Raw genomic sequence first — 21,476 nt, 5'->3', positions numbered from 1 at the left:
TAATGAGAACCATTAAGCAAACCCCCAAAGTCAGTGTTCCAAAGATGTAAATCCTATTGCAAAATCATTCTTATAAAATAGTTGGTACTGAAATCATTGGTCAATGTATTAGAAGCCATGGATATCACGGCAGAGTATCCAGGAAAGTCATAGCTTAGTAGTAGAAATGTAAAAGTGCGATTAAATTTTGCTAGATAATTAATTTCCAAGTAAGATAATTAGTGGAATGATGTAATTTTTTAAAACGAGTCAAAATTTAATATTTTTGGCTCGGACACGTGTCAAATGGTGTGAAAAGAAGCAAATGAAAAATTGCAAAAAGAGAATCTTTGTCCAACGATAAAACATGGAGGAATTTCGGTTCTGATTTGAGAGTGTGTATCATCAATAGGAGTCGTTGAATTAGTTTTTTTTGAAGGTATTATGAGCCAAAATGTGTATTTAAATATTCTAAGACAAAGGGAAAGTGCGGAAAATAAGAGCATATTTAAATTCATTTAAGCTATATCAAGACACTGATCCAAAATGTAGCGCCCGTATTGCTCGTGAATGGTTGTTGTACAATTGTGCGAAAATTCTTAACACTCCTCACCAATCTCCGGATCTTAATCCAATAGAAAATATATGGCATTATTAGGAACAACACTTTAGAAATATGAATAACATCGAAAACGATATTCAAAACCAAGTTGCAGGAAGAATGGAATAAAATTAATATAAATTATTTAAGAAAAATTGTATTTTACATCTTACATTAAATCAGTTATACTGATATCACCAGTCCAAGTGAAAACATAGTGACTGTACAAGTGGGAGAAGAACCACACAAGGTTTAATATGCGTCCAGCAAAGACCAACGAAATGAGTTGTGGGACTAGCGGTTGAAATGGGCGCGGTCAGTCCGGCCCGCGTCTCTACTTCGATGGTTAAATTAGCATCGATTTCACTGCCTTCGCCGTGATGGAAATTTTTAAAAATATCAAAGCAAAATGCAGCAATATAAATAAATGAAATAAAGAAAGAATTAGTCCGTCATTAGAATTTATATCAGTAAAAATTTTAAAACGGTGAAAAATCTGGATACTGGACTGACTCCGCCCACTTCAATCGCTAGTCTAGCGACCCAATCCGTTGGTCTTTATCAGAGGTATATTAAACTCTGTGCGATCTTTCTCCCACTTGCACAATCCCTGTTTCCACCTGAACTGGTAATACCTGATACATATAGTAGATATGTATTAGTTAATACGTCTTTAATTATTCTCTGGACTTTTTCTATGGATTGAAAAATAAACTATTAAGATTTCGTGTTCTTTTTTATACAGACTTTTAAATAAATAATTGATGAAGGCATTTTTGATATAAAAAAATAAAACAATAACTAATATGTTTAATTATCATTCGTAAAATCGTCAAAAAGGATGCGTCCGAATATTTTTGGGATTCATTGTATGTATCTATGGTCTTTTTCCTTGAAACTTGACTTTTCAAAAATCCTGCGTAAACGTTAAAAAAGTTATTACGAAATAGACAGGAGAAATATTATATTCCAACCGGTTTCGGGCAAGTAAGGGGCTTCTTTGAATCTCTCAAATTGAAAATTATATTTGTCTGAACATCTCGCATAAATTAAATATTAGTTCAGAAGCCGTCTCTGAAGCAAATTTTGTGTTATTTGACATTTTCAAATTGCCTCAAATGTCTTTACAATACGTAAATTCATAAATTATATCTTCTCATCCATTAAGGTCTAAAGTATCCAAATGAATTAAGTAGTAAATGGAACAAAAACTTTGGAATTTAAAGTCAATGATTTATAGTAAAAAAAAAAACTATATTAAAAATAGAATTTCATAGTTCAAGAATAGCCCAGCACGCCATTAATAATGGTCACAGATTTAAACTAAATAATCCTTACATCTATACCAAGCAGCCGTTATCAAAAAATATAAAATCAAAGAATAAAGATACATTTAGTTCATAAAAACAGCTGTGTGTGTTCTTGTTCATGGATAACCCTTGGTAACTTAAGCACCAAGTTAGAAAATTAAGTACAAATTATAAAGTTTAAAAAACACTAATCACTTACCCCGATCCTATTGTAGATATTCACCTTCCACATATTTTAAATAACCGTAAATGTTCGTTTTTCTACTTATTTTTGAATATTATTATCAATTAATTAATTTTAACTTAGAATCCAGCAACTTTTATTTGTATGTGAAGCGTCTTCATCCCCCCCAGTAGAGGAAAAAACAAAAGATGACGAAAGGGATTCAACCAATACAATTGAAATACGAAAGAAACTTTTTAATTTTAGGAGCTCGGCTACAATGTTGCCACTTATTCCGCGTTTATCAGAAAAGTCGAAAAGACTGAGAAATCGAAAATTTGACAACAGCCATTATGATTCATTTAAATAAAAATCGATTGTTATATTTTGTTGGACTGAAATCGAAATTAAAAAACTGCCCGTTTTGACTCATTAAATTAAATTTGTCCGGCTTCATTTAAAACAAAGAAAGATCAAATTTAGTAACACCTATTTGAACGCGTCGAATAAGCAGGCGATTTGCCAGTCTTCTGTTGAAACAAAGAAGCACTGTAATACTCCTATGTATTCTATAATTTAAGTGAAAATAAATAAAGAGCGACAAAACGCACAAAACATTCATTTTTACCAACTAAATACCAAATTACTTCGCGACTTGTCATGGTTCCTTGAAACAACAGAAGAAGAATGCATTCAGAAACCCTACTATGTGACAGTTACACGACCCCTATTTTCCCTTATAAAATGTCAGCTACATTAGTCGTTCGCACAGGACTTAAATAAAAGACCGCCCGATTATTAGTTTATTCCGTATTACGAATATCTTCAAAGCCACGCTGCCCCTCAAATGAGTCAACTAAGAAACAACATTGGTACGAAAACATGTAAAAAACTTTACAGCCTTTTGCAAGCTTACAGCTTACAGATTTAAAAAACGATACGCGATATGAAATACTAGTATGAGTGTTTCCGAACTTGGTCAAATGGGAAAAACTTGTGCATTAAAAGAAATAATTTTAAGAAGCAAACAGTTATTTTGAAAAAATTATGGTAAGGGATAGATCAATACTTAAATTACGTTTCTACTAGTAATTCTCAACAATTTTTGCTATGAACTATGTACTAAGCCTCAATTTCTTCACGATTTCTTCATTAACTATTTTACCTATTTATGTAGATTATTTTTTTTAAAAATCGTATGCACGAGACTCCGGCTTTAAGCCCATTTTTCCACACTCTTGATAACTTAGCCATCAAGATAATTTCCGTAAAATTAATGGAATCAGAGTAGGGCATTGGTCAATATTTCCATTTCAAGAAATTATATTGCTGGCTAAATTACCAGGAATTTGAAAAACTAGGCATCACACTACTAACTTATGCCTAATAAGAATAAATCAGCATGTTATAACATGTTTTTGAGATACATATACTGTCTATACTACTGTCTGCACTGTAATGCATGTTAAATGTCTTTTTTTAAACACCAGTCTAAAATATCGAAGTTTTTGATCGAGCGTCAAGACCTTTTCTATTTCCCCTCACATTTCAAGTGATTAAAGAATAATACAGAATTTTCGAAAATCTCAATGCTTGAATTTGTATATATTATAATTATTTGGTAGTATGGTGTTTGCAAAAACTCTTAATTCATTGTTGAGTGATCTGATGTCAATCAGGAGGTATATACAGTGTTCCACATATTGGGGGTAGAAAGATGTTTGCCCTTCTAAAAATATTTAAGGAGAGTGCAGCGTTGTTAGTTTTCTAAAGAAATCAACTGAACTGAAGAATTTGAAATATAATTTATGGAAGAAATATTTTTGAGATTACCCACTGTAATAATCTGCTAACACAATTACCAGACATGTTGCCGATATTGTAAATGTAAAAGTGACAATTATTTTACTTTTTACCTAAGATTTTTTCTAGAGTTATGTATTAAAAATATTTTATCAAAAAAACATTCTTGATGCTCATCGTGTAGCAGTTTTCTAACACAATGTCAAATATTCTCCTACGATACTCGGGGAATGCACTTCTCTAAATGTGTTTCAAGCGTTCAAATATCTTTTTTAGTTTCCAAGATATTTACGTCTTAAACTTCGAGCAATTAAGTATGAAAAAATGGCGCTTAACATTTTACCAGCAACGTTGCCATATCTCAGGTTGAAGTGGTAAATACGTTATCACATAAGCTCTATATCTTTTCAGCTGTCAAGCGTTCCCTTTTCGCCACCATCGCTGTCAGCTTGCTGAAAATTACCTTGTTTCTTTCTCTTAAATTTTCCCAATTTCAAGTTGGTTCAAATAGTTATAAACGTTTGTTACTATGTTAGTATAATTTATTATTAATATACTCTATTGTAAAATAAATTAATAAACATTTTCCTTTTCAGCAAACATAAAATGGAAAACGAAGCAGGCGATTTCGTTGATTTATACTGCCCCAGAAAATGGTAAGCAATCCTAACCTAACGACACGTGTTTTTTGGTGTAATTTTTTGATTTTATATCATTATTATTTTGCCTGCAAGTTGTATATTCGAAAATATGTGGGTACCTAATTTCTAGCTCAGCGTCAAACCGAATTATCCATGCAAAAGACCATGCATCCATTCAAATCAGTATTGCAGAAGTTGACCCAGCCACTGGGAGAATGACTGATACTTCGAAGAGCTATGCTTTATGTGGAGCTATTCGCAGAATGGGAGAATCAGATGACTGTATTGTCAGGCTGACGAAAAAAGATGGACTTATTGCCAAGTAAGAGCTTTATGTTATGTTGTCATGTTACCAAGAATATTAAGTATGTTTATGCTATTAAAAGAATTCAAATGTGTTTTATTTGGCAACTGTCAAATTCTAACTTTGTTCTACATAAAAAATTAGTTTATATGTTGGAATTTAGTTGCTTCATTGAAATGTCTGAAATATTTTATTTTGAAAAAATTGTTTAATTCCTTGACTAATTTTTGTTTTAATTATCATTACAATTGGACAACAGAGTAATTTACTTTTCTGTAACCTGGTGTAACTCTTTTGCTCTTCATGGTTTGTTCTCTAAGACAAATAAACAACCCATAGGTCTCAAAGACTCTTTTAAGGCATATGGACAAACTGAGAGGCAAACTATGAATGACACTGTTAAATTAAAAAGATTTTTTTTAGCGTTTATTATATCTTACTGCTGTAGATCTATGAGTCAAAATTAAATGATTGTTTTAGTTGGGATTGTAGTTTTTTAAAACAGTTTAAAATACTATACAGACAAGTTAATCAATTATCACATTAAATATTGTTTAATTACTGTAAATTAGAGTTATTGATTTACTTTTTTTTGTTGCAGGAACTTCTAACTGGGAACATAGATGAATAAGGTGAAATGTACGTTCAGATAAAATATATAATATATATATATATCTGATTTTTCACTCAGTGTTGTTTAAACGAACAAATTATTCACATCCATAGTCCTTTTCAATTTTTATTTAAACCAGTATCCTTTAGATGATTTAAGACATTAAAATATCCAATTTTGGGAATTATAATACCTTTAGTTTTTATGGTATTTTAAGGAGAATTGTATGTTGCATTTCTCGACACGCTAAACCATCGCACAATATTTTTCTGTAAAACGGATAAACAATTTCATTTGAAATGTATTGCCAGCTTTTATTTTCGGACGGCATCATTAAAAAACCACCGGTTGGTACCAATATGTTCAAAGGCTAAACATAAAAAACAGATTTTCAAACATTAAAAAAAAATTATTTAATAGTGCTTTGTACGTTATTATTCTTATATAATATCCTTTAATCTGATTTAGAAAATTGCAAGAACTGGGAGAACGGTCCTCGAATCTAGGACGTTTCCCAGAATGAGAGTCTCTTGGTAACTTTACATAACTTGGGACGTCTTTATGCTATATGTTCAAGGGTTTAGATATAATATGCCAGTAAATTAGTCCGAATTTATAGCGCATAAAGCATGAATAACATAATGCACAGCATAAAAAGAAGTTCATATATAGAATATAGCCTATTCATACGCAACAAATGATATAGAAAGTTCATATCTTTTTACCTTTCTGTACAACTCTTATGCATTGAGTTCTATAAAGTTGCAGTAAAATAATTGGTATAGTCATGATTAAGTAAAAGTACTAATCAATACATTTCAGTGCAATTGCATTAAGGTTGTCTATTGCCATTGTCATTCACCTTCAATCATTTTTACTTTCAAGTTTTCGAACAACCTTGGTAAATCAAAGGGTAAAGGCCTTTGTCCAGTGCTGCCCCCTTGTGGCGACCGACCCGTCAAAGCGGCGAATGTTTTCAAATAGGCACAAACATTCCGCTCAACCGCCGAAAATAGTGAAAATTATGTCTGAGAATAGTGATAATTGCGCGAAAAATAGTGAAAACGATTCGAGTTTGCTTCAAACGGGCCAGGTCTTGACATCACAGGAGACCAAGACTGAAAATGGTGAGTTTGTATGCACATAACCTAATTCTCCAAGCCTGACAGATGTTTATTTGTTGCATTTTCTTTTCATTTGTTTTTATTCACTATTTTTATTTTAATAATTAGCACAACAACTCCTTCATAAAATGCATATATTGCTTTGATTTTCATTGCCATCTGGAATCTGCATATTTACTGATATTCGCTAAAACTATGGCTGGAAACAAGCAGAGCAAGGGTAGGGATTACTAAATTATGAGTCACTTTTGTAGCTTTTAAATATTGTAAATCATTTACAAACTCAATTTAGTTCATAGTTTGCATAGTTTTAGAGCGTCATCAAAGGACAATATACTCATTTCAAGCACAACTTCAATCATTATAAAATTTTCCCATCATACATATCAACAGGCTGTTCAAGTACATATAGGGGTTGCTTTAAAAGTAGTTACTAATAAAATAGAAATGCAGCAGTTGCGTTTTTCAATTTTTACGCATAAGATCTTATTAAATATAGATCTAAATTTTACAAGAACTTCTAAATAAACAAAAACAATACCAAGTATAACTTGACACTGAAAATGTACTTTGTTTTCAGTTTTGAGGCCAATTTTAATCGAGGATTACAAATATGAAGAATCACCAGAAAGCCTCCAAAATTTAATGCAATTTATTGAGGCCAATTCACCATATGCTTCAAGAGTTAATATTTTAGTGGGCTTAATTTTTCTTCTAATGGTAGAGACTGGGTTTGTGCCAAGTGATAATACTTGTTCATGTTTGCCATTTGAATTCAATTACAAAAATGTTATGGCCTTGAGTAAGAACCTCCCACAACAAGTTTTGTCAAGTAATACAAATTATAGCCTAAGGTTGATTCTACCAAATTTACAAATGTTTGAAGTAAAACTGCTAATAGTGATTGTTTCAGATGACTTAGTTGTAAACTGTTTTGTCAAAGGAATAGAGTCGGGATGTTACACCATTCTTTTAGATTCTTTGAAATATTTACCATCCAATACAAACATGAAAAAAGTAAAATTTCAACATTTAGATCAACTCTCTAGGCTCTTTAAAGAAGAAATTGCATTTCCTGCTAAGTGTTCTATCCTGAAGCAAAATGGTATAGCTTTACCATGTCTGGAAGATTTGCCTTCTGAAATTATTCTTATTATAATGAAGAAACTCTCATTAATGGACTTGGGTACATTTGGGAAGGTTAATTATAAGTTTAGGGTTTTGTCTGAAGAGTTGTTTAAGAAATTTGGTAAGAAAATGCAATGAATAAAGATAGTATGTAAGTATATAGGAAGCGGAATTCCTAGGAACTATTTCATAATTCATTATCATATTATGAGATTATGTAAATATTAATTACTTTTGTCTTGACGTTTGGCTTTGTTTGGTTAAGATCTAAATTGCGAGTGTGCTGATGTCTTGGGATACTAGTATTCATGAAAACCAAGGTATTCATATTCTGATTGCTTCATTTCCATGAAAATTGCTCCTTGGTAATGTCATCAGCTATTATCAGCGCATTAATAATTTGATCTTTAGATAGGAAGTTTTATCCATTGTATATTGATTTTAGATAAGAGCAGTTAAGATAAATAGCAATAAATAAAAAAATTATGTAAGGTTAGCATTTTAAATTACCTACCCTCAAACTTATTTAAAATATCTTATTTTGTTTATTTGCTGAAGAATTAACCCTGTTCATTTATACAAGGTGGAAATTTTTTTATCTATCCATCACTGGAATCTTCGAAGTGGAAATAATTACAGAGGTTGTTAAGTGAGGAAAAATTTGTGACATTTAATACCTCTTCAGAGTATGCCTTAAAATTTAAGATATCTATTTTGAATTTAAAGAAATTTCTTGATTTAGTCTAATTACATATAATTAATTTTCTAGAGACTGCACCCGACGGCGCCGATGCTACGTTACTACCAGAAGCAACTAGCACTGGAACCACAGGTGTAAATTTGAGTGATAGTAAAGCAAATGGAGATCTGGGTGAGTAAAGATTTTTACATTTTTTTTAAAGCAAAACTTATAAAATGCTTCTCAATATTTTCATTTTCTACTTTTGTTTCAACAAACCGTTACTTAGAAATTGCACTAGAATTTAACCAAGACTTTCTCTTATCACCGTCTATCTGGAGATGAAACAGCTGTTCGTAAGCACCCTTCTGCAATTTTTCATCTGGCCCAACCCTTGCGCAGAGTGTGCGCTAGTCTGCCATCTGGATTCTGGATAGATATAGGCAAATCTAACCTCACCTAGCTAAAAATATCTCCTTTCCAGACGACAGTGTGGTTTAACTTGATTTTTCTGTTGACGGATTTATCGTGAACATGTTCATTTAGTGAATGTGACTAACGGCTTTATCTTTTTTGGAGCCGATGTGTGAATGTGTGGTTGACATATCTGAGGGTTGGGCTGGGTGCTTCTGGGCAATTTCTCGATCTGTTTTGTTTTGCCAGTTCTTGTTTTTGAACTTTTTCAAAAATATAACAGTTTTCGATTGATTCTAAAGACCCTGGATCATAAGGTGTGGATGCTGACTCATAGTCACAGCGAAGGAGAATTTTCAAGTTACAAACAAGGTAGGAAAAATTTGTTAGGCCCAATGTCGATACGTAACTTTATAACTTTTCGTAATTACATGGTTAACGAATTCATAAGAGCTTCCTTAAATCAATCCTAATCTTATATGCATTTTTATATTTATGATTAAAAATATAGAATTCAACTATAATTATAATCTTAGCTCCAATTCATTTTATAGAAGTAACATGAAAATTTCACTTTAAACAATAAAGTATCATATTTATGCGCTGCTTTAGAAAGGTAAAGATAAGATAAGGAATCACGTAGCCATTTGACTAGAACTAGATCCATTAAGGTGTGAGGTGTCGTCGTTTATCCATATTAAGAAACCTTCTCAAAAATATTGATTTGTGTGGAATGTCATAGTGATGTGATTTTGATATTAGTGTTTGCTTTAAAGTGAAATAGTGTTAAAATTTCGCATTCAATGCTATGTCCAATTTGATTAGACGTATTTCTCGAAGTAGGAGGCATTTGCATAGGTCAGAATCCATTGAAACCATTGAGGAAAATGAGGGGTTAAGTGTATCTGGTAGGTTCACCCTTTAGGATAAGATACTTATTTTTCAGCGTAAGGAAGATGGGTATGTAGTTTTTTAATGATTAGCATTAGCTAACAACTTTGAGGAAGACAATTTTGCTATATCACATTATATTTCACGATAAGGTATTTTTATCTGGAAATAGAATCTCAACCTAATAAATCAATTATTTCCGCTGTAATTGACATAATGAACTATGTAGATAATGCATTAATTATGTAATAAATATTAAAGGTTTTTTTTTTTTCAGGTACGTCACCAGATTCCAATTCCAAAAACAGTACTTCTGACGGTAAGTTTTTTTTAAAACAAAAGTTATTTATTTCTGTGGTTTTTTATACTATCTTTGTGCTCGTAATTTATGCCATTGTCCAAGTGTGTTGCGTACCAAGAAGCTTTATCACAATTATTAATACTACAGACATTAGATTGTTACAGACGTATACTTATCACTTTTCCAACTCTCACTCAGAATACTCTAGTTCATTCATCGATAATAGAAACTATATTTAATGACTGGTACTCAGTCAACAAGGCGCCTGGAAGACCGCATTTATTATTTATTACTTTAATAGAGAATAATGAAATTTGTATGCCTCCCGCACTGTCTATCAACATCCCGTCTTTCTATAGGGAAATGCAGGAATACACAATCACCATAGTTACAAGCACAGTCTGGCTGTTGTTAGACCAAGGAACAACGTGCTTCGAATTGTTGATTTGTATGTCTTTGTCGCACCGTTTATTTCCCCACGTCCACACATCTACTCCTCTTTGTCGTTTCGTGGGCGGAGAATAAGTCCTAAAAAGAGGTGTAGTTGAGGGCGGTTTTCGACAGGGTAGGATCCTAGAAGTTGTCACCTAGAAAAATATGACATGCCTTTACGCATATTGTCATTTGCTGACAGTTTTATTTAGAATTTTATGCTTGAACCGGTTTATAGCATTATTATACAGGGTGTTTCATAATAGTATATTAAAAATTAAGGGGGTGAATCTGTGGATGATTTTAAGAAAAAAAGTTCTAAGAAAACAAGGTAAGAAAGACAGGATAATAAAAATTTGAGACAGGAAGCGAAAACATCATCTTTTCGTTGAACTTTTGTTTTAAATCATCCACAGATTCACTTCATGAATTTTTAGCACGTTATAATGAAAGACTCTGTATGTTTAGTATTAGAAGTATTTATAGTATTTTTAAAATCAATCACATCGATAACGTTTGGGTGAACAATACCTACGACTTTAACACGCAGTTTGATAACATAACCTTGATAATTAATGTTTTTATAGTTTACTGCATGAGACGTCAATTACTTTTCACAAAAATGTATTTATTTTTATATTTAATGCTACTAGTTAAATCAATACATAAATTTATTGATATGAGATTGCTATGCAACTGTTTCAAAAAATGGTTTCTATGGTTACTCGCAAAACGTTTTGCTTGTCGCAGGTTTAGACGTGAACTATCGGTTATCTTTTATTGATGAAGAAAAGTAGTTGGTAATTTAAATAACTATTTGTTTCGACTATTTTCTGAGATTAAAAAACCAATGTGTACCTATGCCATTAAAACTGGAATAAATTTGTAAGTACCAGTTTGATTTCTCATGACTGTGATCTAATGTTTCTCCTTAATTTACGATTCTGCAAACTAATTTCGAAGGTCTTTAATATTTTTATGTGGATAAGGGGAATGCTAAATGGATTTTTAATTCATTCTGAAGGCAAACATTGGTTAGTTGATTTATTTACATTTAAATTCAAGAAGTGCGTTTAGACCAACAAAGCGCGTTTCTGTCGAGTGCATTCGAACAGTGTTTGTAATCCGACTCTGCGTTGAATGGTTAGTAGGAGTGCAAGGTTGTCAGCTTTCATGTTTAATCAAACTTTCCAAACGTTTAATGGTTGTCTTCAGTCTTATGAAAAGTTTTTCGTCATTTGAGATTAATAAGAACGTGCAGTACAGGGTGATTCCTAAGTCAGTCAGTATGGCACGTAACCTAATGGCGCCGTTTCTTTGTCGTAAGGGGCATCCATCCATACCCCAGTTGATATAAGCCTGCAAGACGTTTTTGGTTATTACTAACTTATAACATTCGGTTGACCTATTCTGTAGAGAAGAGAGAGTAGGGCTCCCAAAAGCCCGGTTATTTTGCAAAAAACTAACTCATTCGAATAAAGTTGGTTTTAACCAGTTTTCTTAGAATTTCTCTTCCCAGATGTTATAAAACATTTCTCTTAGGTTCTGTAAATCCTAAATATGAAAAAACATTTGAATTGGCTTCAGAGGTTGCAATGTTTTAAAAGATATTTTCTGCTAAATATATTTACGTTTATTATTGTTTAATATTAGAAATTTGTCTAAAATATTTAAAATAAGATGACGTAAGAAAACTAACTTTGATTACACTTGTTCTAATCTAACAAACAATTATGAAGAAGTATTTAAAAAATTGGAGTGGATTTATGGATATTGTAATAACAAAAAAAAAAGAAAATGTTACATTGAATCATGTCACTTGATGACTATACTTATCTCAAATGCGTTCGTCTATAAACATAATTTATTGGCTTAAATAATTATGATGTTTTTTTAATGTTACACATTTTTGTTTCCATAACACAAATAGTCATATTGTAATATTTCATTTTGTTAATGTGACGTAATAAAAAATTGAATAATTGGTATATGGACAGCAAAGGAAAATGTAATTTTAAGCAAAAAAGTTAATAAAAAAATATTCATGCCACAGGTTATTTCGGATTTTTCTATATTTTAATTCCAGAGATCCTTAAAGTCCTTGTTCTTAGTCCTGCTTTATTTTCGAACTAATTTCTCATACCCTTCAAAGTCGATTAGATGACGGGCTACCATTATTTTTTCAGATATATTTTCAAATTAAATTTGTTGCTTTCTAGCAAGTGTCCTTAATTTCTATTATTTAGGTTGAATATCAGAAAATTGTTGAAAGGTCTGGAATATTTTTGACAATTTTGATATCTAGTAGGATGGCGTGTCATCTAAGGATTGTTAGATAGTAAAGATCGAGAGGTAAAAATTCCTTAACTATCAAATCGTTACTGATGAGTGAGACGGATTAGTATCAAAAATGATAAAAATTCTTTGATTCTAAAGGACCACCAAATATCCTCATTGTAGCAGCACCTGTACTAATTGCTACTAATGCTGGTTTACTGTCAAAACGCACACTTACCTCCTTGTGGAAATTAGCTCAAATGTGTGGAAAGCCCTTAATCCCACAATTATACGCAATAAGTGTCATCTTATGAGCGAATGTCACCACTGTACTTATTTTGTATTAATATTTGTTTATACTACTGAGATCATTCATCATCAGCCCAAGACAAAATATTTCAACACCACGGCAACGCCGTCGACAATCCCTTTCAAATTTAGATAAACGCTATACAGTGCGAGCCGTCGAGCATTCGCTTCTGAGTTGCATACAATACGAGTTTCGCTCCTCTTTTAAAGCTTCGTAGCTTCGCTTTTACGAAATGTAAGCTGAGTGCTTTGAACGAAACGGCTCAAACTCACGTGATTTTTTCACTTCTTGATTTCTCAGTCTGTGTTAAGCTTCCAGTTTAATATCCGCGTACAAAAGGAAGACACTCGGAGCTGTCTTCGTCCACTAATATATCATACATATTAAAAGCTTATTTTCGTTTCCGTCTGTTCACCTGGCCGGGGAGCTGTATTAATAGCTCTGCAGGTGTTTTGATGCTCTTCAATAGAAGAGGCTTTAAATAACAAGAATGTCCCGGAATACCTGACGGACTCCTACCTGCCTAAACCGAAGGTTTCGTGTTAAAGGGCCCAGTAATGTGCCACTACTAAGTGCTTCTTGTTATGTCTGTTCGGTTTAGTGGTGTGTTCGTGGTGCCTGGTGAAAAACCAATGACTATGCACGAAAAGGCGCAAAACCACCCTCCAACCAAAGTGAAAAACGTGGCCATCGTGGCGCCCACTCGAAGTAACAGCCTGGACTATTTAAATTTTGAAGAGAGGAGACAGCTGATCGCCTCCAGTTTGAGTTTGTCTGATTTTTTGAGTGTAGGAAAGGAGGCAAAAGAGATTAAGGAGATCAAGGACGCTGGTGTGACCGCTGTTATCGTGGGTGAGTTTAACGATCGCCTAGCACCGAAATAAACATACACCCATACACCCTACACTGGCATAAATTATTGCCAAGAATTAATAGTTGACTGGATGGATTAAATAATACGGAAGAATAAAATTCATGGAGTTGCTGAGGAAAAAAAATTCCGAGTTGAACTTACAGATTCTCTTTGTTTCTCTCTTGTTTTTTATGAAATGTATGGCAAAATGAAACTACGTTTTTCCCATTGAAGATATATTATAAAACCTCAATTTTGAATCTGAGAATCATTATAATAATTTATTGCAATGCAACTGAAAGTTTAAATTGCAACAATATACTCGAACTACCTTTCTTCTATTTAAAACAGATGAAAGATCGTTGCTTGAGTGTAAATTACTGTCCGTTTTAGGTAAAAAAAGCAATATTTGCACCATTCATAAGTCACGTTTTATCAAGAAAATTATTGAAAATTCCCGCAGTACTTCTACACAAGTACCATTTAAATCGAAACAATTTTTATCATTTTAATTAGGTAATAGTGGTCTGACTTATAGAAATTTTCCTGTTGGGCGAACATAAAATTTGCAATAAATCTTTAGCCCCATACTTGAATTTTTATTTAGAGTTGCGCACTTTTTGAGCTTTACATTTTTGCCTGAGGCTTAAATTGTTCCGAATATCGTGTCAATTTTTCAATTAGTAAATGTTTCTTTTTAATATTTCGTTACCATTTCGGCTCTAAAATCTGCTCGATTTTGAATAAAAATTGACAAACTTATAATAAAATATTTCCAAAAATGTTTTTCGTTTCCAAGTACCCCCTCGACGATTTATTAGTTTATCTCAAAAATGTATGAATACGAGATGTGCCTCAATGACTAGGTTGCATTTTAAGGAAAGTGACAATCTGTGATTTAGTTATTGAGTGATCATTTAAATTTCATATTTAGCCAGCTAGGAATTTTACACAAGAAAAATAGAAGATAAAAAATAGATCATAGCTTGATCATATGCCGCAAAATGACATTAAAATAAATTTTTAATAAAGGATCTAGAAGAATGTTATTCATTGTCTCGTTGAACTAGGTGCAATAATTTACTCTCGTTTCATAATCTAGAGGCTGAAGTTCTTGGAACACTTGCATTTTGTAGGGAAACAAATTTAGGTCCTTTTTGAGAATTCTATGACACGTAATATAAGATAAGTCGATCTACTGTGACAATCTCCTTAAGGAAGTATTCGGGTTTCCATGCATTATCTGTCTTATATTTTCTACAGTATCTGGAGTTCGTTTTTTTGGTCTTCTGCTGCCTGACTTTCTCCGAATGCTGCCGGTTTCACGAAATAAATTTACAATATACTTCAGTGTATTTGCGAAGTTCAGTTCATCTGTTACAACTTAAGGAAATTTTTCATGAAATTCTCGAAAACAGGATGAACTTCATAAACCCATTCTCCATTAATTTAATGTCCATTACAAAAATAGGCTTCAATCATAAATGTTTTCTGTTCGTCCGTGAACACCATTTTGCGGTAGGTACAGGAAACCGAATTTAAACAAACGATACTGTGGTCTTAAAAAAGACAAGTTTTTTACAAAACGGATAAAATTAATAAAATAACAGAGAAAGAAAAACGAAAAAATACAAAGGCCAAATGGTAAATAGTCAAAATAATAAATAATGATTGGCTAAATGTCTCCGGATGAAGCGTTTCGTCATGAAAAATTACTAAATGATGTAAGTTACTTAGGTAACCAAATATACACAAACGATAATCAACATACGTTCTTTTCTTTAACAAATTTCTTACTATTCTTAAAAGTTTACTAAATATGAAATTTAAATGATCACTCTGTATATCTTGAGAAGCGTAATCAAATCGAGGAAAGCGAGTAAAAAAACATAAACTCGGATGGCATTCTACAAACTACAGGGAGATTCAGAATTCATGTGAGTAGATTCTTCACAGTACAGAGAGAACAAAAGTTCTTATGGGCATTCAAATCTAACTGTGTACACCTTGAGGATTAACGTGCATGATTAAAAAGCTGGACGCAGCAATAAACATAAATACCTTTTATCTCGAAAACTTTTCCGAACACATGTTCATATCACTTCGTTCTCGCTGTGAGGAATCTACTCTCTCGGCTTTCTGAAATTGCATTGTGAATCACACTGGATATCACATTTAATATTATGACCTTTTTCCTTACTACGTTTTACGCCCACAATTTATTTTCAAAGTTTTGGGTTTCCCTTCTCAAGCCATTTTCTCCATAGGTTTTATGAAAATAGGCACATGAAACGAAACAGTGGGGTTTATACTTGGTTTTATTAACTTTTTTATAACTTCCCTTTGCAGAAGGAAACGGCGCTAACAGAAAATGTAAGAGCCGAAAACTAAGATATAAAAAAGGTAAAGATTTATATGTTTTTGTGTTATGCTGCTGCTAACCACTGAGGTTACCTATCTATTGGGCTGTTTACTAAACACAGTGTGGGGGGTGTGATTGGATCCTTCTTTTCTTATTCTTTTTGATGTGGTATTCTATATACCGACTTCCTTCATTCTGATGCCAGTTAGGTTGGTGTATTATTACTGCTTCTCTTCTTTTTTTCTTCAGGAAACTACATCTGTAGTTAACGAGTTGCTAATAATCAGGCCATAACTAATTATTGTCGTTTATCATTATTTTCGGATCAAGTGAATGCACATTTTCACATATCTGCACTTCTACTTATCGTGCAGAGTAATTACCACCTTAAATTGCTAGAAATGGGAATAATAATCACTATATTCCTAGTCAAAAAAGTTGGAGCAGGCCAAAAAATAGGATGATGGATTGGTTGGAAAAGTGTATTGCTTTCCGCGGGTAAGGCATATATTTCTTGGTCACACGGCGAAGCATGTTTCCAAATGGATTAAACTTGGGAGTGATGTCACGATCTAAAAGCAAAACTAATCAAATTTAATGGCGCTTAATTGAGTAAACAATGCATTAGTCAACAAAAGCGCATTGTGCTATGTTTTTAAACACAAGGATGGAGAGTGATGGCCCTATTAGTAAAATGCGTTGTCCACCCACATCATTATATCAGTTCACATATCGGAGGTAAGGAGTGAGGCCCATGATTCAAAGGAAGAAATTAGGAAAGTTATATTGCTTACATTAGGTAATTTCGTCAAGATTGTGTTACACTAACGCAACACACTATTTCATCGTTACAAAAAGACTCCAAACAAATATTGCTTTATATGGAAAATTCACATAATTGTTATGCCAACGCAAGAGGACTGGTAAATGTAATTTATTACGAATGCAGAACAACAGAAGACTTGATATGCATAAATACTATTTCACGAATCCTAGTGTAATTTAAGTTAGGGTGAGAAGTTTTCTGTTTCTGCCGCATTGTTGCTTCAGTATTGTTCTGAAGTTACTAAAAAACATCACGCACCTGTAAGTAATAGTAAGATATTTTGTACTCATCAAGGAATAGTTAAATTTTGATACATTTATTATTAACAAGCGTTGCTAAGCACTTTAATGGTCTAATTAATATAAAGCCAAATAAATACAAGTAGCAATATATCATCTTTGTGATTTATGTATTTTTGGTCGGAGGCACGAGCGCCTTTTGTTTCGAACCGAAATCTATTAGTTATTTACAGATATTAATGTGGTATGATTGCTGAACCGTAGAACATAAATATGGTCCTAAATAATAATTGGGACAATACACGAGAGGATTGAATTCACAATTTCACACGCAACTAACCGCATTCCGCCATTCTACAAGTTGCAATTATCGTGTTTTGGCGGAAATTGTAGAAGGCTGTCAGTGAAAGAGATGGTAAAAAGGACTTATTTCCATCCTCGTTTATTTAATTACCAGTCGTTATGAGAATAAAACTGGATCGTCACCGATGTTTGCCAGGGCGTAAACGTTGTTTTTCACTATCAAAATCTACACACGTTGTATGCGAGATTTTTAATCCGTGAGATGCTCATCCATGGCCTGTTGGCATTGAAATATTTTAAATTCTAAAGAGAGAACGTAAATAAGAGTAACGTAACAGAACTGGTTATGATTATGATAGGATACTGTTATGTTGGTAGAGCAGCGATCCAGTACTATGTAGAATATTATTTGCATGTAATGTAATCATATTACGAGAAGTAAACAGGAAAATATTGTTCTTTGAAACAATAGTGAGGGCTTGGTTGAATGCGATGTTTATTTTCTCTGCTCGCTCGGAATGTAACAATATACAATTCAGTTTGTGAAGTGCGACATGATCTTTTTTGTTTCAAAGTCATTTAATGAATATTCATAAATAAGTTACCATAATGTATACTACCAAGAACTTACGTTTTCATTAAGCTTGAGAAGTAAAAAAATATTAATAAGTTGAAATTTTAATTTACTAAAACGCTATACGTAAAGTATTACCAAAATAAAACACAGGTCGCACATTGCATACAATAGGACCAAGGTCAATCAAAAATACAACTCGCTCAACATTTTATGTTCTAGATAAATTAAAAAAAACAAGCACTTCTAACATTCAAAAGAAATGAGGAAAACCTCCTGTATTCTAGTTGTATGAATAATAACCTTGATATGCCAACAAATTGTATGTTAATAATAATTCTACGAGCCATAATTCTTTACTTGTATTTTTTCCATAAATTGCCATAGTTCAAGTTTGGAATTTTTAGTGTTTATGCAGAAGTAGGTTCAGATTTTTAGTGAAATTATTTCACTGTTGCTTACCTTAAAAAACGTTTTAATGCTTGTTCAGTAAAAGTGTTACTTTACAGCCTAGACACTAAGAGTGATATTTTTCAGCGTGTTTTGCATTATTAAAAGATCACTTTTTCTGTTAATCGGAAAGAATATATATTTTTTTAAAACTTAAAAATGAAAAAACTTAAAAAGTATTTAGCATCATGCCTATAACTATTTAAATTTAAAGAATATACCATTAATGATAACTAATCTCATCACACCAACTAAGACACAACTAAATATAACAATAGAGTTTTGCTTTTTTAAAAGCCATATGATTAATATCTTTTGAACAAACTACAAGCTATTTTTCATGAAATCGTTGACATAGAGACTCTTGGTATTAGTCTGAATCGTGGTTTCTCTGGAAACTATCTGTGTTTGGATTATTAGCTTATGGATATAAGCAATTAGCATAAAGAATCTGTTTATATAGAATTAATTAAGTTGACATCCTATAGATTTTTCCAGTTGTGGAATTTCTACGTAAAAACAACACCATATATGTGATTTGGAATTTTACTTTATCATAATTAAATTCAACTTAACCTTTTCAACTAAACCTCAATTACGATCAGAATTCCACACTTACAATCAACTAAACACTGTTGTCCATTCAGATATTTGTCCTTTTAAAAAGTAAAAGTCCTTCTAACGGTGAATAGCAATATTACGCATTACCATTACCATTTCATTGCCATTCTAGGTTGTTGCACAAGTGGTAAGGTGAATCGATTTCAGCTGGTAGCGGGCCAGATTTTATTTTTGTTTTCGGAATGGCTGCTGTTGCCAATGCAACTTCTTATAAAAATATCCACAGGGAAAGCTTTTTTTAACGGCTTCATTCAATACTAGCAATAACTTGTACATGCTGCCATCCACACCTCTCTTTACATTTACGTAAGAAATGCATATGCGTTTTTTTATTGGTTTTTGGCATTGTGTCAACATTTTATTCAGTAAATGAAACCATCGACTAAAGAAAGTCATGAAATAAAAACGTAATAATTACAAAGTCCAAGACTGCCTCGTTCGGATTTCAAAGGAGAAATTTAATTATAGACACTGATAATTCAATGGAACACATTCAACTATTATATTTTTCTATGATATTGAAGGAAAATAATATTATGCCTGTATGATTTAGTGCTGAGACCAACAAATAGACGTGTTTAATTAAACAATTTTTGTCACACAATATGAATGACGCTTCAAAGTCGAATAATATTCATAATCCGATGCGCAATAAAAGCTGCTTTCTCGTGTTATTTATTCGTTATGGGAAATTAACATCCGCAGGTAACATTCGCCTATTTATTATCCCGGTGAAAAAAGATCATCACATGCATGTGAAGTAAGAATAACTAATTAAATTTGTGTACATATTAACATAATAGTAATAATGGTAAATAATAATTATTGGAATTATTAATGAATGAGTCACAACATTGCGGCAACATTTGCAACTACTACAATATTAAAGCAATTAAAACGTCTGCTAAATTGTTGGAATTCTAATTATGTAAGTGCAAATGTCATTGCAAATTAGGAGTATTAACACACTTGTTTGAGGTTAATCAACACTGAATCATTCAAATCTTTTATGTGGGATGATATTTATTTTAATATTATAAACATTAGAAGTTCCCCCAGTTTACCGCAACTTGTTATTTGTTTACTAACTCGGCTTTTTTTAAATAAGTAATACGATATTCTAGGATGCTAAATTTACTTGTCGTGTATTTTGGTTGTTAAAACTTCCGTGTGTTAATATTCTGAGCGACTTCTACCCGTCCTTGCCTCGAAATTTCTAGTGGATAATTCTGAGAAATCTCTCGGGGGGATATCACACCACACCCCACGTAATTAATAATTTATTTACTATGTTAAATGAGGAGTGTTCCACACATAAACGTTAAAATGTCTCGGGTTACTTAGGAGGCTTTAAAGAACCAGGGTGGGATTAAGTATATTTTGGCAAAAATCAAAGGAACACAGTTTTTTTTTATAGTAGTCTGGTATGTGATTGTCGAAAAGCGTTAAGAATCGTTTGTGGAATTGATCTAGATAATGCCACCAATAGGTGTTTTTGGTCGAGTTAAAAGTGTAAATAAAAAATATTGTTTATTAAAAGTTTAATTTTCTTTGCTCATTTTTTATGCAGGTGACCGGAAATGGCGTGCAAATATTTTTAAAGATGGATTAAAATAACATGATTCTGCATTTAACCATAAAGTCGCAAACTCGTTCGTTATTGATGCAAAAGTGTTACATTTTTAAAATTCTTAGAAATTTTACTTTAGAACTGCTTTAGTTTTTGAGATATTAAGTTGAAATTTGATTGATTGACTTAATTAAGTTGATGAAACGCACGCTAATGTTGGAATCCCTATATCCAAATTTTAAGAATTATTAAGATTTACAGAGTGGGTAATTTTTTGGGGTAAGATTCCCTTTTTGTACCTACGTAATATATCAAAGACTAAAGTAATATGTTAAAAAAATCAGGAACATTTTATGTGTGAATAACAAAGTGTTTGAGGTATCATATTTACATGAACACCAATCATCATCAATTATTTTAATTTAACCTAAGGGAATCGCTCATCAAAATATTTGTTCACTATTTCCAAACGCCCTGTATATACGTTATTTCGACATTTTATATTCCCCATATTCTATAATAATTATCTTAACTTTTGTTTTCCATCTGTCTGTTGGATGAGTGTCTCCTGTTTACTCAGGTTTTTCCACAATGTTATTTGTCACGACAGTAAACCCACATTTGATTTGATTTGAATGAGTAAAGTTAGACGCTTTCCACATGTCCCACATGAATGAAACGTTTGTTTTGTCCAATTGCTTTCTGCCC

General features: G+C 32.3%; 3 protein-coding genes across 9 annotated transcripts in view; all 3 read left to right on the top strand.

Moving 5' to 3' along the window:
• Positions 1–4,455: 4,455 nt before the first annotated feature.
• Positions 4,456–5,604, top strand: RpS21 (ribosomal protein S21). The gene is made up of 3 exons (XM_066391879.1): positions 4,456–4,512; positions 4,628–4,819; positions 5,403–5,604. Exons 1-3 carry the CDS (start codon positions 4,463–4,465, stop codon positions 5,410–5,412), a joined length of 252 nt encoding a protein of 83 aa, XP_066247976.1. The 5' UTR covers positions 4,456–4,462; the 3' UTR covers positions 5,413–5,604.
• A 728-nt stretch (positions 5,605–6,332) lies between these two features.
• Positions 6,333–21,476, top strand: part of LOC136409958 (phosphatase and actin regulator 2-like) — a 44,331-nt gene continuing 29,187 nt past the window's right edge. For 3 of the 7 annotated variants that reach the window (XM_066391831.1, XM_066391833.1, XM_066391829.1), the window contains exons 1-2: positions 13,127–13,822; positions 16,173–16,226. In XM_066391831.1, the coding sequence (XP_066247928.1) occupies positions 13,555–13,822; positions 16,173–16,226 (322 nt within the window). In that variant the 5' untranslated portion in view covers positions 13,127–13,554. Of the gene's footprint in view, positions 6,542–8,435; positions 8,538–9,021; positions 9,132–9,441; positions 9,668–9,927; positions 9,970–13,126; positions 13,823–16,172; positions 16,227–21,476 lie in introns of those variants that run through there. The other 4 variants (XM_066391830.1, XM_066391834.1, XM_066391835.1 and 1 more) reach the window with 4 other exon arrangements.
• Positions 6,558–8,025, top strand: LOC136409986 (uncharacterized). The gene is made up of 2 exons (XM_066391875.1): positions 6,558–6,758; positions 7,119–8,025. The coding sequence occupies exons 1-2, from the start codon at positions 6,734–6,736 to the stop codon at positions 7,802–7,804; spliced, it is 711 nt and encodes a 236-aa protein (XP_066247972.1). The 5' UTR covers positions 6,558–6,733; the 3' UTR covers positions 7,805–8,025.

This window comes from Euwallacea similis, chromosome 7, assembly GCF_039881205.1.
Source record: "Euwallacea similis isolate ESF13 chromosome 7, ESF131.1, whole genome shotgun sequence".
NCBI classification, from domain to species: Eukaryota; Metazoa; Arthropoda; class Insecta; order Coleoptera; family Curculionidae; genus Euwallacea; species Euwallacea similis.
This window is presented reverse-complemented; position numbering and strand designations above follow the sequence as displayed.